General features: G+C 48.0%; 7 protein-coding genes; 5 read left to right on the top strand and 2 right to left on the bottom strand.

The window, feature by feature from the left end:
• Nucleotides 1-586: 586 nt before the first annotated feature.
• GSBLH_T00000286001 (uncharacterized protein) lies at nt 587-2,938 on the bottom strand (the record flags this gene model as incomplete). XM_013038471.1 has 7 exons in its annotated part: nt 587-943; nt 974-1,333; nt 1,369-2,441; nt 2,475-2,587; nt 2,618-2,746; nt 2,777-2,882; nt 2,914-2,938. The coding sequence occupies 7 exons, from the start codon at nt 2,936-2,938 to the stop codon at nt 593-595; spliced, it is 2,157 nt and encodes a 718-aa protein (XP_012893925.1). The 3' UTR covers nt 587-592.
• Nucleotides 2,939-4,524: 1,586 nt separating this feature from the next.
• GSBLH_T00000285001 (uncharacterized protein) lies at nt 4,525-5,768 on the bottom strand (the record flags this gene model as incomplete). XM_013038470.1 has 4 exons in its annotated part: nt 4,525-4,801; nt 4,835-5,023; nt 5,053-5,606; nt 5,639-5,768. The coding sequence occupies 4 exons, from the start codon at nt 5,766-5,768 to the stop codon at nt 4,553-4,555; spliced, it is 1,122 nt and encodes a 373-aa protein (XP_012893924.1). The 3' UTR covers nt 4,525-4,552.
• Nucleotides 5,769-6,583: 815 nt separating this feature from the next.
• Nucleotides 6,584-7,047, top strand: GSBLH_T00000284001 (uncharacterized protein; the record flags this gene model as incomplete). XM_013038469.1 has 1 exon in its annotated part: nt 6,584-7,047. The coding sequence occupies one exon, from the start codon at nt 6,584-6,586 to the stop codon at nt 6,812-6,814; it is 231 nt and encodes a 76-aa protein (XP_012893923.1). The 3' UTR covers nt 6,815-7,047.
• A 451-nt stretch (nt 7,048-7,498) lies between these two features.
• On the top strand, nt 7,499-8,769 carry GSBLH_T00000283001 (uncharacterized protein; the record flags this gene model as incomplete). XM_013038468.1 has 7 exons in its annotated part: nt 7,499-7,529; nt 7,559-7,686; nt 7,717-7,806; nt 7,836-7,907; nt 7,942-8,228; nt 8,261-8,623; nt 8,659-8,769. The coding sequence occupies 7 exons, from the start codon at nt 7,499-7,501 to the stop codon at nt 8,690-8,692; spliced, it is 1,005 nt and encodes a 334-aa protein (XP_012893922.1). The 3' UTR covers nt 8,693-8,769.
• Nucleotides 8,770-8,833: 64 nt separating this feature from the next.
• GSBLH_T00000282001 (uncharacterized protein) lies at nt 8,834-9,735 on the top strand (the record flags this gene model as incomplete). XM_013038467.1 has 5 exons in its annotated part: nt 8,834-9,019; nt 9,052-9,082; nt 9,114-9,185; nt 9,216-9,434; nt 9,466-9,735. The coding sequence occupies 5 exons, from the start codon at nt 8,834-8,836 to the stop codon at nt 9,576-9,578; spliced, it is 621 nt and encodes a 206-aa protein (XP_012893921.1). The 3' UTR covers nt 9,579-9,735.
• A 1,132-nt stretch (nt 9,736-10,867) lies between these two features.
• Nucleotides 10,868-12,261, top strand: GSBLH_T00000281001 (uncharacterized protein; the record flags this gene model as incomplete). Its single annotated transcript, XM_013038466.1, has 6 exons — nt 10,868-11,143; nt 11,175-11,372; nt 11,401-11,532; nt 11,563-11,835; nt 11,866-12,036; nt 12,067-12,261. The coding sequence occupies 6 exons, from the start codon at nt 10,868-10,870 to the stop codon at nt 12,259-12,261; spliced, it is 1,245 nt and encodes a 414-aa protein (XP_012893920.1).
• Nucleotides 12,262-12,469: 208 nt separating this feature from the next.
• On the top strand, nt 12,470-15,818 carry GSBLH_T00006048001 (uncharacterized protein; the record flags this gene model as incomplete). The annotated part of the gene is made up of 8 exons (XM_013038465.1): nt 12,470-12,576; nt 12,608-13,711; nt 13,746-14,255; nt 14,287-14,427; nt 14,458-15,196; nt 15,227-15,443; nt 15,476-15,549; nt 15,582-15,818. 8 exons carry the CDS (start codon nt 12,470-12,472, stop codon nt 15,816-15,818), a joined length of 3,129 nt encoding a protein of 1,042 aa, XP_012893919.1.
• Between the last annotated feature and the right edge of the window lie 917 nt (nt 15,819-16,735).

The following is a 16,735-nucleotide window of genomic DNA, read 5'->3' as shown; positions in this document are numbered from 1 at the left end:
CCTGAATATTACGCTGCAAACAAGAATTACCAAGTTGTTTCGTCTTCTTTTCTTCTCAGTAGCGGCAATCCATCTTCCCGTGTCGAAAAAATATCATTTTCAATAGACATTATGCAAGATTATTTTTCATACCTGACCTTATCAATTCAATAGTCCAATATGTGAAGGTTCACAAAAATGTGAAATAACCGCTTTCCTCGCTTACCAAATCTCATTTTGAAGTCCAATTCATTTTGCTTTTTTTCGATTCGATTCATATGGAACTTGTTGGCAACCAAAACAAACAATCCTTTACACGACTGCACTTTTGAATTCAATTGTTGCACTGAAAACATTTTGTTGTCAACTATTCATCCCCCAAAATAGGATAGAACATAAACAGCTGGAGTACTACAATTATCTTATCCATTGTGGATATACCAAACCCTCCAAGAAAGCTATTGTTATTGTTAGCTATCAGGGAGTGTATGCTATTCCTCTCGAATCTCATACACACATACAATAATAATAATAATAATACAAATAAGAGCTACCTCCCTATCTCTCGCCTCCCCCATCCAACCCGTGTGATCATCAACAAACAAGCTCCCAATTACTTATGCCCCAACATTCCACTCAGTTTGCTCATCGCCTTCTTCTTTCCATCCGGAATCAAAATCAGCGTGGCCGGTTCGCTCTCCGTATCAGGACGATCGCAGCGATAGAATCCACGTCTCTCGAGCTGTACGATCTCGTTCTCCTTGAGATTCTTGCACGCATTGTTCACAATAATCGTATAGGCGATCTTCGTGGGATGATCCTTGCTCGTCAAAAAGTCCTCGAAGTTGTCGTTCTCCTCCAGCGCCTTCTTCGTCAGCAGATCGTCGTACTCCACCACCGTCACCTCGTGATTCTCCGGCGAGCACGCCACCCAGTTCACCTTCACCGTGTTCTTGAAGTCTCCCTACCCCTCACTCCTCGTCCTCGCCGCTACATTCGGCACGAATTCGCCCGTCAGACCGACGACCTTGCCGGCTTCGTCGCGCTGAATCGATGCCACCTTCGCGTTGCCCCATCGCATGAGCGTGAATTCCTCGCCCTCCTTGAGCGCTTCCGCGTCGGTGCGCTCCAGCATCACGTCCGGACCGATCGCGATCTCGCTGACGCCCTTCGACTCGTCCTTCGGGTGATTGGCGACCTTGATGAATCCGTTGCTCTCCACGTTGGTGAGATGAATAACCACATAGTCGTCCTTCATAACGCCCATGTAGCGGAATGCGTTGCGCTCCAAAATCTTTTTATTGTCCGACCAGAACTTGTCCCACTCCATCGTCACCACGCGCTTCGAGAAGCCCTACCACCAATCAACTCCAGTTTCACGAGCCCTACCTGGCTCAGAATGAACGATCGCAAGGCCTCCACTTGCACGCCGCGACGCAGCACGCCCTTCACTGTCGGGAAGCGCGGATCGTCCCAGCCGTCCACTTCGTGGTGGTCCACCATCCACGTGAGCTTGCGCTTGCTCATCAGCGTGTACTGGAAGTTCAGACGCGCGAACTCCACCAGATGCACTTCGCGGAGACGCAGCGCGCGCTGGATCCACATGTACTGCTCGTCGCGATCCTTGTACTCGGTGGTGCGCATCGCGTGCGTCACGCCTTCGATCGAATCGACGATCGGACAGGCGAGGTCGTAGCACGGATAGGCCTTGTATTTATCGCCCGTGCGGATGTGCGTCAGCGGGAAATACCGAACCAGCACGGGGTCGCGCATGGTGCCGTTGTCGCTCTTCATATCGATCTTCGCACGCAGACAGTAGTCGTGCATGTCGGGCTCGCCGCGGCACAGCGCTTCGAAGAGACGCATGTTTTCCTCGACGGATGTGTTTCGCATTTTGCTCTCTTTGCGCTCCATTCGCTCCTTTCGCATGGTTTCCTGATCCGTGTTGTCCATGAACGCGAGGCCCTCGCGAATCAGCTGGCGCGCGTAGTCCAGAATCACATCGAAATAGTCGGAGGTGTGCGAGAACAGATCGGCCTTGATTCCCAGCTTCGCCAGATCGTCGATGATCGACGTTTCGAACTCTTCCTTCTCTTTGCTCGGGTTGGTATCATCGAAACGAAGCAGAAGCTTGCCGTGGTACCGCTTCGCGTAGTAATAGTTCAGCATCGCAGCCTTCACGTGGCCCACATGCATGTATCCAGACGCTTCGGGAGGGAAGCGAGTGACCACTTTGCCTTCCTCGGCGAAGGGAAGCTCCGGCATCGATTCCGGCGTTCCGTCCAGACTGATTTCGCCCTTCTTTGTCGACACTTCCTTCTTCGGGGCCGACGCCTGCTTCGCGGCCATTCGCAGCGTACCGCCCACGCGACCCACGGTCTGCTTCACGGAGGGAACCGCGGAAATGAAGTTGAACCAGCGAGCAGCGTAGGGGAATTTCTCAGGAATCTCGACTTCGGTCACTAGAGTTTAGGAGAGGGCGAGGGCGAAAATACGCTTGATAGCAGCCCAGAGAGCGATATCCGCGACGGACAGAGTATTTCGGAGAATGTAGGTGCGAGTAGCGATGAAAGTGTCCAACTTCTCAATAACCTCGAGAACAGATTCCCTGGAATAAAAACCGATTTCAATGAAATACTTGGTTACAGAGGCCGCAATATCTCTCCACTCTTTCACGAGCGAAGACTCATCTCCTCCAAGAAGACTCTGGTCGGCGCATTTGGAAATGAAGTAGTCGCAAATAGCATCCTGACCCACAATGCTATTTCTACACCTCAAAGAAACACAAATCCCCAACTCTCCTTCTTTCAAAACGCACACACCGTTTTCAAGAGTATCGACCTTGAACTGAAACTTCTGATTGCATTGAATTCCCACTGCGAAAGCATAGTAGGGAGGACAAGCTATTTGTGAAAGTAAATAGGCGTAACATACACAAATCCCAAAATAGAGTAGCCATGACTGATAAAGAAATTATGGCAACTGCTCAACTTCACAGAAGAATGAAACGGCTTATCATCCGATTTTTGGAATGACGGGATTAGGCTCAATGATTTTCTCATAGCATGGAAAAGGTCGAAGAGTATTACAGTATTTTAGAGAGTTTAAGGCTGTAGAAAATTGTATCAGATTGAAAGTTATCTACATGATCGGTACTACCCGTTCATTCTTGAAGAAATTCCGGACCTTTATGACAAAATACAATCAATTTGCGTAGTTGTTTTTAATTTCGGCGAGTTGTAGACGATTTCAAACGAACTATCTTCTCTTTTATCTTCAATAAATAGCATGAGTGACCAGATCACGGTTATGGAAGAAAGAGGTAGATCCGCTCTGTATCTTTTGAGTTTAGTCGGGAATGACGTTTCCTATGATGATCTGGAAGCCATGGTCAATGCAGCGAATGAAAGTAGCATAGTCAGTTTGCATTTCATCACAGAAATTGCCGAATACAAAACAAAGGAAGCGCTCGTCATCAACGAGACGGACAAGCTCTACGAGCAAGTCGAAGTGTTTGTCGAGAGCTGCGAATCCGATATAAAGAACTCCATCGTGCCTCTTTCCGTCAAGGAAGCCCAGGGGATTCTGGACAAGCAATACGTGGTGATGAAAGATCTCCAGCAGGAAGTTGCAGAATACCAAACTCGCACAGAGGAGCTCAAAGAGAAGATCGCGCTGCTTCAAAAGCGGAACGAGGAGATGGGGACGCAGCCCGCTCCTGTGAACAGTGCGGATCGGGAGTCGATCCATCAGTCGTTGTTGTGGCTTTATAGTTTGAAGCGAATCATCAATCACAGCATCGGAATCATGGAAATCCAAGCCATCGACACGATGGTACGAGTAACGTTCGTGGGAGAGTAGGATTGTGTGTGGAGAATGGGAACGTAGAATCATTCTGGAGATCACGATCGACGAGAATAGTCATGTGCTCGATGGAAAACTGACCATTCCCGAGGCGATCGAGAAGAAAACGCCTTCGAATGGATCGGGGTTTGATGAGCTCGTGAAGAAATCGGTGGGGCAGCACTGGAACTCGCTGGTAGGCGACGAAGAAACTGTCTTTTTTATCGTCATAGGTGACCAATGCGCTCTATTATATCTACTCGATCAAGCGGTTCAGCATGGAGATCGAGCTGCTGAAGCAAAAGTTCACGATCGATTTTCCGGCGGAGGACAAATTGCGCATTCAATATCCAAATTTCGTTGTGGTTGATTTGAAGCTCCCGACGGATTATCCGCGCGTAGCGATCGGGGAAGAAGGCTGAGAACTAGACGATGGAGAAGGTGATCGTGGAGCACATTTCAACGAGCGATCTAAACCAAGCGCCCGTGCAACAATTGACTGTGTGTGTGTGATGAAGCGAGTGAGTCGTAGATGCTTCTGCGAGGCAAAGCGTTCTATTCCATCACCGACCTCTCCGACTTCATCGAGCAATCCTTTATCACTCCCTCTCTGTGCTTTCTTTGTTGTATAAATAAATAAAAAAATATATATATAAATACTAAAATAAATAAATACTAAATAAATAAACAAACAAACAATAAAGAATAATAAAGAACACATCGCACAGCCTTACAATGACTCCGGAGGCAAGGTCATCAAATACTCTCCGTTCACTCCGTCCGGGAAATGCAGTCGCTTCCCCGACGGCACCTTCACATACCGCCTTCGAAACTTCGGCATCGACGCCTTCATCGACTGCAAATATTGCTCCATCAGATCCACCTCCTCCTTCGAGAAGTGCTCGCGCAGATACTGGATCGCTTCCACCATGCAGTGACCGCGGATCATGTCGTTCGGCATTCGCATTTGCTGGCAAGACTACCTTCGATTCCCCATTCTTTCTTCGCCTACCGCCCAAACCTCGTTGTATTTCTCTTCGTACGCCTGCTTCACCGCCTCGCTCGGCTCCACCACGCCGGCGACTTGCGCCACGCGGCGACGCGTCACTAGAATGGACTTTTTGGTTTCGAAAAGCCGGCGAAGATAGGGGAAAATCACGCGGTTGCGCGAGTTGCCATGCACTGCATCGAGCGAGTTGAGCTACGTCGTAGAGTGGGAGCGAGTCGTACGGTGTCGGCACCATCCTCAGAGAGCTCTTCTCCTTTCGGGGGCACTGCGGAAAAGTCAGAAGGGGGAAGTTCGGGGACGATGTCTTCGGTGTTGCAGGTGAGTGTAGTTAAGCCGTTTATTTTATTCATTGGGTTGTCGAGGTCGATCAGCTCCTTAAATTCGTGCTGGACGCTTTGAAGCTCGGGATTATCTTCGAAGAGAAAGCCACGGTCGTTCAGCGCAATCACCGTGTCTCGATAGATATTCAAAAACGTGGAGTCATCCGAATCGAACAGGTATTTACCTTGCGAATTGGCTAAGGTATCAAGATAATTGCGGTAAGAATCGTTGTGAGCAATGACATCAATAGCAACAGATTTCACAATCGATCCAACAAAACTAGTATATTTGGGCATTTGAAATTTGATGTCAACTGAACTATCTCGTGCCATTTCACTTATTACAAACACAACTACATCCTTCAGAGTGGCATATAGGGTATCCGCCAACTTTGACACTTTCAACTGACTACCCTCGCCAAAATACTTTAAATCTCCTCTAGCGTATTTAAAATCTACGAATCACATCGTTCCGATGCATTTCTACCCTTATCTAGCTCTCCCACCTGAGTCCTGGAGACTATGATGTTCAGCATCTCATTTATGACATCCAGAGTCTCATCTGTCAGTTGGTCTGTTGAAATTTTTTCGGCTCGCTGAGATTTGGAATTTGGCATGGTCAGCAATATTTCTGGAAAATCGCAAATATGAATCTTTGGCCCAGTTTCATTTAGGGACATTTCAACGAATACGGCCTACTCTAACAAACAAACGAAACATAAGGAGTAATATCAAAATTTATATTCTTGGCTATGTTGAGAATGCTCACCCGTCTACTCCATTAACTCTCTTCTCCATCCCCACTTCGCACTACATCGATAGATCACCTGGTTCAGCTCAATCGACTGCGAGTTTCCTCCAATCGGAACGAGCAATCCCAGACGCGTCAGGACAGAAAGCTGGGAAAGAAGAAGTCCGTAGTTCGCGGAGGAGGCTTGCATCTCTGGAAAAATGCTAAGACTCACAGAAGAGCGAAAAAGATTACATGTGCTTAATGGTTTGGTACATGGCGATTAAACGATGAATCGAGAAGATTCCGCTCCTCTACTCTTCGATTCGAAAAAAACTAAGCATACACTTGTCTTCAGGGCGGGATTGGTGCGTCTTCGCTTCCTCCCTTTCGTTTTGACGGTAGATCGGTCGTTTCTGCCGAATAATTTGCGGTCCTCTGATTCAGGATAGATCGAACACAGATATCCCGCGATTAGCAACATCTTGGCATTGAGTGAGATATCGACGCCGCAAAAGTCGTGAAGTGGGATCATCCCCGCGGTGTCGTCCATGCTCTCCATCCGATCCGTGAAAATCGGCTGGATGTTGACAAAGAGGGATTCTTGCAGGCGTTTCATGCATTCTTCGACGTCTTCTATCGAATATTCCATCGAATTCGTCTCTACGCGGCGTTTTCGCCTCGTTGGCGTGGCAGTCCGCGATGGCCAGGTCGCGAAGGGTGCGGAGCTCTGTGAGTGAGTGTGTCTGTGCGGTGAAGAATCGAATGACCCCCGCGACGATCCATTCATTCAATTCTTTTGGGCTCTGTGTGTCAGTAGTGTCAGTAGTGTCAGTAGTGTCAGTAGTGTCAGAAGTGTCAGTAGTGTCGTTGATGTCGTTGATGTCATTCGTGTCATTTGTGTCATTTGGATTTGTCGAACTCAAGTCTTGAAGGAGGAGAGAGCGGATTTCGGATGGAGTTAGAGCGGGGAAATGGAAAATGAGGGAGGAATTGGGTTGATAAGGATCGATGGAAACGGTGAGGAGAATTAAGCCGAGATAGGGAGTCTTCGAAGGAAGGCTCAGAAGGAGATTGAACACTTCGTTCTCCATTTGTTCACACTATGGATGAATTGGGGGGAGAAGAGGCACGCCGTCGATTACGATGTAAAAGGACTTCTGTTCGTTGTTTTGTTGGAAATACTCCAAAGCGTATTCCTGGATCTCAAATAACATTTCTCCTGTAGATTTTATCACGGTTGAGTGATGGAGGCATTTCTACGTCCCATTCCTTTCCAAATTCACACTGCCAAACTACTAGAGATATCGAACAAAACACTGCGGAGCGTTGACTGAGCAGAAGCGTTCAAAAGCGAGTATTCAATATTCTTTTTCTTCAAAATCGATTCCACTGCATAACGACGCTCAAACGAAGGCACTCCCGTCACAATAATACTACAATCGGGAGTGATCTATCAATTACACAAAAAACACTGCAAACAACATGACTGACAACCGAAGAGATCGCGTCGATTTCCTCTCTCCAAAACGAGAACTCTTCATTCATTATCCAAAATCGTGAATGATTCGGGAAAGGTAAAAATCGGCCAATCAAAGTAAAAAATAAAAAGGATTAATGAATATTAAAAAGGGCGGATATATAGATCGTACAGATTGTCTTGTAACTTCCATATAGGGTTTCTTCAGCAGAGACTACAATACTATCATATGAAATGGAGTCGTAGTAGTTTGATCATCTCTTTCGCCGTCATTGCCGTTTTGTCTTTGGTTGCTTCCATCATTTCATTTAAGATAGCGAGTAATGTGGGATTCCGTTCCTGCTCTTTACCGTAGGCGTACGATCATGTAATCGTGTACGACGGATGGGACTATACCGATTCTTCCTGTCACGTTGCTAATGCCACTGAGGGGCGTGTTTGCATGGTACGGATTTTCCAGTCTCTAACAAACAGCTCAACTTCACGATCACGAAGGACGTGTCTCTCCCCCTCAACGTATACTACGAGCTCGACAATTTCTACCAGGTACATTCTTCTCCTCCTCCTCTCTTCCCCTCAGAACCACCGCGAATACATCAATTCCGTCGACTACGACCAGCTCGGCGGCGCCGACCTCGACGGCAAAACGCTCGAGTCGTCCTGCGGGAGCAAGACCTACGCGGACGCCGCTGCGACGAAGGTGCTGGTTCCCTGCGGGTACATCGCGAACTCGTTCTTCAACGACGTGTTCACGCTCCGCACGCCCAATCTCACCCTCAACGAGCACGATATCAGCTATGCTCCCGATCGCTCGCGGTTCAAGAACCCGCAGGGCTACGGCCAGCCCAGCACGACCCGCCAGTACATGTAGCGTTGTTCCTCGCCTGCGTCTCTCGTAGCTACGAAACGTTCCCTCAAATCCCGAAAGATCGCTCCGATGACCCCACAAAATCCAACTTTTATGGAGGTGGCGTCGAGGACGAACACTTCATCGTGTGGATGCGCCTTGCTGGATTCCCTCGATTCCGAAAGCTTTATGGACGTCTGGAAGGAGGAGAGCTCCACAAGGGCGATGTGGTGCAATTCGAGGTGCAGAGCAACTTCGAGGTTTCCACGTTCAAGGGACGCAAGGCACTCGTGCTGGCCACGGATAATGGGCTGGGAGGGAAGAATTATGGCTTGGGAATCGCATTTGCGATTTCGGCAGGACTGTCGTTTGTGTTGGTGTTGGGCATAATCATTGCTGGAATGACGTGTCCAAGGTAGGAAATGGCAGAGGCGTCATTTAAAAAAATAGTATTCTTCCAGTAAATGGAGGGAAATTCGACTAAGGCTAAGACGACAGGAAGAGATCATTTTTCTTATTATTGTTTTACTCTGCTTTGTACGAAAGAGGGATCAGTAGTTTGATCTGTTTGTTGAAGTCATTTTTGGGAATTCCAGACTTTTCTAGATAGGACAAAGAGATAGTTATGTTTGCTCGTTGCACGTTGGGAAGCTTCGGTATTGCATCAAAGTTGTCCGTATGTAAGAACATTGCTTCCAGAGCATGTGTTGCTAATGTACACACGTTGAACCATATTCCTATTTTAAATGCAAATATGGACAGTATGCGTGTATACTTAGAGCCATCCACCGGAAAGAAGCCGACCTGTTCCGTATTGTGTTTTTCCTCTTTCTTATCGCGTAGGTCATTATGCTCCATGGATTAGGAGATACGGGTATTTGTTCTCTGTCCCTCTGAGGTCTTAGCGTTCTACATGGTCCCCTATGCCGCCGATCTCTCGCGATCGCTTCCGTCTACTAGATTTATTTGCCCCACAGGTATTGATGATCCCGTTCTCTAATTCACAGCGCATGAGATTCCTCTACGGTGTCGCCAGGGTGCTTTGCAGCATGCCTGGTTTGACTTCCCCGCCTGGAGCCTCGAGGGAAACGACGATTGTAAAGGAGTGGAGGAAAGTTGCGAAGTGGTGAACTCGCTGATTGAGAAGGAAATAAAGAAGGGCGTCGATCCAAAGCACATCATTCTGTGTGGTTTTAGCCAGGGAGCGGGCATCGCGCTTCATGCGGGTTCTATTTCGTGCTTTCTTGTTAGGAATAGCGTTTAATCGGAAGGATCCGATCGGCGGAGTGATTGCTTTTTGCGGATGCCTGCCCAATGCTAGTCGCTTTGTCGTTCAGGATGCTACAAAGGATACTCCGGTTATGTATTGATTTGGACTGCACTCTGAGTGTAGGTTTTTCCATGGCACAGAGGACCCGCGAATTCCGTATCAATTTATGGAGGGCGTGTCTACGATGTTGAAGCAGAAAGGAGTGAAGGACGTGGAGTTTAACTTGTACCCGGGACAGAAACACCACATCTCGCGGAGGATGATCGATTTGTCAAGGACTTTTTTGGAGGGAGTGGAAGATGAGAAGTGAGTCGTCCTTTATTGGTTTGGCTGTTTGTTCATAAACAGTTTGAAGAGTTTGGCATGTTGGGTCGATTGAGTCGAATTACACGGATCTGCAGTGTATCCGGTGCACTCCGCTTTTCTACGGCACCGATATTTGCAGAGAGGTTGAAGTGTTGGAACTCGATTTGCGCACAACAAACTAATGGTTTTGCAAATGGAAACGATTCAACACGGTCGAATCCCCAGCAAGGAGAAGCGTTAGCGGGAAACCAAGCAAATGGTCTTGCTCACCCGAAACGTAGGTCATTTGATGTAGAAACAATAGATGTAGACAATGAAAAGGATCAACTGTGCTATATTAATGGAAAGCTCTCCGATCTCGATACTCCTGTTTCTTCGGATATGGAAATTCGCTATGTCGAAGTTCCAAAAGAGGATGATGCTATGTTTAGCCGAAAGAAAGAGACGCGCGACTTTTTCAAGACCATGTGGCATTCCTCGGCTCACATCTTGGCCTACGCCTTGGAACAATACTATGGAGACAAAATTCAGTTACTTCACGGTCCAGCGGGTGATGGCATTCCTTACTGCTTTTTCTACGATGTGATTTTAGACGTATTCGTATTGTTCCATCTCAATAGACAGGCAAAAGCTCCAACAAACACGGATCTCGAGAACATTCAAAAGATCATCAACTCGATTCTTCGTCATCCGCTTCTTTTCGAGCACCGCACCGTATTTCCCTTTCTCTCTTCTCTCTCTCTCCCAGGTTTCTCCCTCGGAGGCGCTCTCCATGTTCCCCCAGAACGCCTACAAACGGTCGATCATTTCGCGTTCTTCCGCTCCCATCCAAGTTCTTTTTATAACGTTTCTGTTTCATTTTAGATCTACAAATGCGGAGACTTCATCGATCTCTGCCGTGGTCCTCATCTCCATTCCTCGCAATGTATCGCGAGTCTGCGCGTCACAGGCGCCAATCACATCACTTCCGAGTCCTCCAAAGCCGACGAAGCCGGCGAAAACGCGCTGAATGACCGGCTTCATTACCGATTTTATGGGAATTCGTTTACTTCTGCAGGCGCGGAGAAGCTGTACAAGCAGACGATGCGCGAAGCGAAAGAACGAGACCATCGTGTGGTGGGGAAGAAGCTGGAGATGCTCTTGTTCGATGGGAATTCTCCGGGGAATGTGTTCTTTTTGGACCGGGGCTTGTTCACGTATTCGCGATTGGTTGAGTATTTGAAGTCGCACTACTTGCAAGAATACGAAGAGATCGCGTCGCCGTTGTTGTTTAAATCGAATCTTTGGAAGATTAGTGGGCATTACGACCACTATCGATCGAATATGTTTCAAGTAAACACACGAGATGACAAAGACGAAGTGGGACGAATGCCAGCATTGTTTTCCATAGGAAACCTTCTTAAAACCCATGAATTGTCCTTCCCACTGCATCGTTTACGCACACAAAGGCAGATCCTATCGGTCTTCGCTGTGGCTTGCCGTGACTTCTAGCGATCTCCCCATCCGCTACGCGGAATTTACTGCCATTCATCGCCAGGAAAACTCCGGAGCGCTCGGCGGACTCACACGTCTCAACATGTTTCATCAAGTAGTCAAACAAACAAGCTCTTAGCTAGGACGATGGGCACATCTTCTGTCGAAAGGACCAGATCAGCCAGGAAATCAGCACCTTGTTGTCGACCATTAAATCGCTCTACAGCAAGCTCGGCTTCGATTTCTCCTTCGTTCTCTCCACACAGCCCAGCGATGTCTCGTTCGTTTGTTCGCTTGATCGCTAGTCGGTCGGCCAGAGCGACGAATGGAAAGACACCGAGGCGCAGCTCCGCTCCATTTTAGAAAAACTCGGTCTGGACTACTCCGTCGAAGAGGGAGACGGCGCTTTCTACGCTCCCAAAATCGACGTTTTGATCCAAGATAGCATTCGTCGCTATCACCAATGCGGAACCATCCAACTCGATGTCCAGCTGCCCAAGAAGTTCGGACTCAAGTTCCGAAACGCGGACGGCGAGTTCGAAACGCCCGTTCTGATTCATCGAGCGATTTATGGCTCTGTATGCGTCGAGAGGATCGGTAATGCGTAGCTGGAGCGCTTTTTGGGTGTGTATATCGAGCATTGTAACGGACGATTCCCGCTTTGCTTCTCGCCGTATCAGATCGCCTTGTTGCCTGTTTCGGACCCGAGCCATTTGGAATTCTGCAGAGAGGTTGCTGAGCAGCTGACGAACGGGAACAGCGATAAGCTGCGAGTGGATGTTTTCCCAACGGACTTGTTTGGGTGAGAGGAGAGAATGATGGGTAGGTCGTTGGGTAAAAGGATCCGGGAGTGCACAATGAAGCATTACAATTATATGGTGACTGTCGGAGAGGAGGAGGTGAAGAGCAAGACACTATCGGTTCGATCGAGAGGAAGCAAGGACATCCAGCACATTTCAGTGCCGTCATTTAGGGAGAATCTCCTCGCTGAATTGGATTTGTAATGTCTGTTTGTTCAAAGTCACAATGGAGGGAAATGCTGCATTGCCAAGAGAATGCACGTTCAAATATCCAAAATCATTCTAACTAACTTTAAGAGTTACTATGGAGAAGTGGTAATCGATATTAACGAGCGTTTCGTCTGGTATTGGTTTTTGTTGTTTCTGACAGAAAAGCATCGTTGGAAAGAATGGGTCCGGAAAGAGTGCCCTGATGGACGCTCTATGCTGGGTATTTGGGTCAAGAGCGCATGCCCTTCGAACGGAGCGAAGTTCGCAGCTAATAAATGACCGATCGCGAATGGAAGGAAATCAGGAAGTGTACGTGCTATTTCGTCCAACTGAAGCGTAGAAAGGTGGAGGTACAGTTCACTCTGACGGATGCGCCCTCCATTCCTGCAGGATTTTCACCGCAGGAAGTGTTTTGCTCGCTTTCCTCTCTTCCCGAAGGGAGCGAAACCTTGCGGATCACAGTGGGTCGCCGTCTTTGCAATCGTTCACTGGATTATTTTGGTCGACTGAACCAAGGCAGCTCATTCCCCCTAAAATATAGTGAAATCTGTCTGCTACTGGAGTCGCTCGCGATCCAAGTGAACATTCGAGGGAAGTTTATCATCCAACAATCGGAATTGCTGGTTAATCTGCGGCAAAGCAAAACGTATCTGCTGGAAATGATCGAAGAGTGTGCAGGCAATGGAAAACTCGTGACTCAGATCGAAGAACTGTTGAAGAAACGAGCGGATCTGATCACGCAAAAGGAAAGCGTCTCGACTCATCTGGAAGAAATGAAGCAGTTTTGTGAAGAACATCAGTCAGAACTCGAGTTGGCAGAGCGAGTGAAAGAAACAGAGGAAAAGGTGGAAACGTTGAAGCGAGAAGAGGAGAGCTTGGTAGAGAGAGAGCGAGGATTGAGGAGAATTGTGTTGCTGCGATTGGATGAAGAGTATCCAGCGCGAATGGAGAGTTTGAAAGCAAAGATGGAATCGATTGACAGCGAACTGAATGGACTTTGGAGCGAAAAGAATGAAAAAGAAACGATCCTCGGCGAGAAAGAAAAGGAAAAGCGAGCTGCAGATAAGCGACTGGATCAAAAGCAAGCAGAGTTCAATCGAATTGCGAGTAAAAGAAAGAGGCTGAAACGTGAGCTGAAGCAGGAGCAAGAGAAACTGCTGTACACGCTGGAGAAGAAGAAGGAGGTGAGAAGCCAATTGGAGGAGCAAAGCAAACAGCAGCAAGAACTGATTGAAGTGCTGAATTGCAGCAAAGAGGAGCTTCCAGGCATGATCGAACTGTTTAAAAGCCTGGAGAGACGGCGAAGAAACGCGAAGGAAATCGAGGAATTGGAGAAGCGAGAAATCGATTTGGAGCAAGCGATCAAAACGCAGACGAAAGCCACAGAGGCGAAAACGATTCTTTGGAATGAGATCCGGTCCGTTCAGCATCGTCTTCGAGAATTGTACGATTTTCATCGATTCATTCCTCTCCAATAGATCACCTCCATCCCGTTCCAAGCCTTTCATTCCTCCCTTCTTGAAGGAAATGCAGCGAATCCTCGACTCCGTTCGCTCAGACGCGATCCGCGGTCTGCTCGCGTTTCTCCCCATCCAAGTCACGCACTCCGAATTCATTCTGCCTGCCTCCATTGCCATCCAGCACGCTCTCTCCACCACAATCGTCGTCGAAAACAGAGAAACAGCGATCCAAGTCGCCGACACGTTCCGCAGAGAAAACGGAGGCGTGATTACATGCATGATTCTCTCCGAGTTGAATCAATCCTCTGTGAAATACCCGGCGATTTCACACGCTCGGCCGTTAGTCGAAGCGATTCAATGCGCGGAGGAATACAAGCCGTTGGTTCAGAAGCTGTTTGGAAGATGGCTGCTTGTAGAGAATGATGACAGTGCGATCCGCGTGCAGAGAGAAGTGAATGGATGGGACTGCGTGACGATGGATGGAGTTGTGTACTCCGCGAAGGGAGAGGTGCGACAGGTGGAAGAAAGGTGGGAGAGGAGGAGGAAGAGTGAGAAATAGAAAGCTGATTCTGTTGAAAAGTGTTGAAATGAAACGGACGAATGAGCGTGAAGTAGAGACAAAACGAAAGGAATTGGAAGCACGACTCAGCGAATTGCAAAGCGATGTTCGAAAGATTGAAAGCGAATCAGGAACCACAGAGTACATCTCATCACTCTAAATCAATCACAGCATCCAAACTCTCTCGTATCGCAGAGATTCTATTCGATCCGACTTGGAACAGAAGCGAAAACAACTCGACTATCTACAAAACTCCTTCCAACCCGCTCGATCGCTTTCGGCGTCGCAGGAAGATTGCATTCGACGCTGCCTCCCCACGCTTCGATTGAATGAAGCTTTCACACGAAAGCAGCAATTGCAGGCATTGAAAGAGCAGGAAGAATCGCTTCAACGCAGCGTGGAGAAGGCGGAGGAATCGCTGGCGAGGCACAAGGAAGAATTTCCTCTGAAAAAACGAAAAAGCGAGTGTGAAAAACTGGAAAAAGAAAACGAGGCGATGGAGGCGTTGCTTCTCGAAGATCGAAAAGCGGTCAAACAGCTTCGGATCCAATGCATCAAACTCGGAAAAGCGAAAGAAAAGCTCAAGCTGGCCATTCACGATGAGCAAACCCAGAGACAAACGCGCAAGCGCGAATTGCAATCCTCGTCTCTCGCTGAATCTGCGTTTTCCGCTGCTCTGAACGCTGAACTCGCTTCCGTCCCGCGAGGAAAAGAGCAGACTCTCTGGACCGAAGCGACGAAAACACTCTCCAATCATCGCGAAAAAACACACACGGCCGCGCATCTTCTACAAGGCCTGCGATCCAGGCAGAACCTCGCAGTGCTGAAGCAGCTTTCGGAGTACTCTTCCGAGCAGTCGGAGATGCGGCGAGCGCTCGACGTCATCATTAGCGATCTGTCGCGCTGCGAAGTAGCCTCCTTTTGAGACTGTTCGCGCTAGAGCGAAGTGAAATCACGCGAAGAGCAGCGTTTTGCGCAGCTGCGCGATGCGATCTCGTCGATCAACCGAACCCTGAGTGTTCTCTTTCGCGAGATCACTCACTCCATATCCACTTCACACGATCGAATCCCATTGCAACTCCTTCACTTAGGGCGATTGCTACATCAAATACTCGCAGGACTACTCCACCACCTACTCGCAAGGCGTCATCTTCCGCGTATCCACTCGTTTGCTCCCTTGATTCGGTAGTGCAAGCTCGACGGAACGCCGTGGATGCTCTACCCCCAGCTCTCCGGAGGCCAGCAAGCGCTCTGCCTGCTCGCGTTCGTCCTGGCGATCAATTTGGTGTTCGTAGGCTCGGCTTTTCCCTTCCATCCAGCCATGCCCCATCGTGCTGGCTGACGAAATCGACGCTGCGCTTGATGTGGATAAGGTGAGGCTGCTGGGCCAACTGCTGAGAAGACTCACGGCAGAGAGGGAGATGCAGGTGCTGATGATAACACATAAGCAGGATGTGATTGGAGAGAGCAAGCAGCTGGTAGGGACGTACTACGTCGATAACAGCACACATATCGTTACGGCTATTACATAAGAGGAGAGGAGAAAAGAATCGAGGAAGAATGTGAGTTGAATAGATGGAAGAAAGGAAGGCTGGTTTGTTGAATACATGTGAAATAAAAACACAGACATTATTCTGGAGAGTGGTCGGATGTACGATGATATTGCGTATTGGTCACCGAGGATTCTCTGCTTGACATCCTTACCTCCAACAAACGGAAAAACACTGAAATGGGAGTTGATACAAAATGGGTTAAATATCATGTAATTCTCGGTAGTGTGAATCCAGGATAGAGATTTGCGTACACTGCGAAGGGGATCAAAGTGTCTGATTTCGTTTCCTTCGGAAGAAGAAAAGCTTCTAGCTGTTGATGTGATAAAAAGAGTTTTTAGAAACAAAGGATTCAAGGTGGGCGTTTTTGACGTACGCGTTTCTTTCCTTTTATTCCGCAAAGATTCAAATTACAGGGGCAAAGCCAAACCCATCCTCCTTAACAGCTCTTGAATTTGAGCTCGTCAAAAGTAATCTCGCTCTCTAGTTTCTCCACATAGATCATAATCCATTTTCTCCTCAAGAAGTGCTGTATCCTTTGCTTTCCATCCCCTATTCGCTCCAGATCGCAAATAAGGAGACGAAGCTACAGCGCGGTCTCTTCAACATGAAGGACAAGATTCGAAATCAGTACAGAGCGTTAAATCAGTCTCTGCCTTCCTGGCTCAAGGATCCTCGTCAGTTGAACATTGAATTGGATACCTTTGAGCGATGTTCGCAGCTTCAGAACTATCAATTTACAATGAAATTCAATGTGTTCCGATCTCCAGAGGCGACGTTTTTGGGATTACACGACCGTATACAGAAGACTGTTCATTCTTTCAAGTCATTGAACTAAATAACTCTTACGTGTAGGGATTTATTTAGCAACAATTTGACCATGCAGTCGATCGGGAATT

Source organism: Blastocystis hominis (genome assembly GCF_000151665.1).
Source record: "Blastocystis hominis, Singapore isolate B (sub-type 7) whole genome shotgun sequence assembly, scaffold_0".
NCBI classification, from domain to species: Eukaryota; class Bigyra; order Opalinata; family Blastocystidae; genus Blastocystis; species Blastocystis hominis.
Note: the sequence above shows the minus strand (reverse complement) of the source record. Positions and strands in the feature narration are given on the sequence as shown.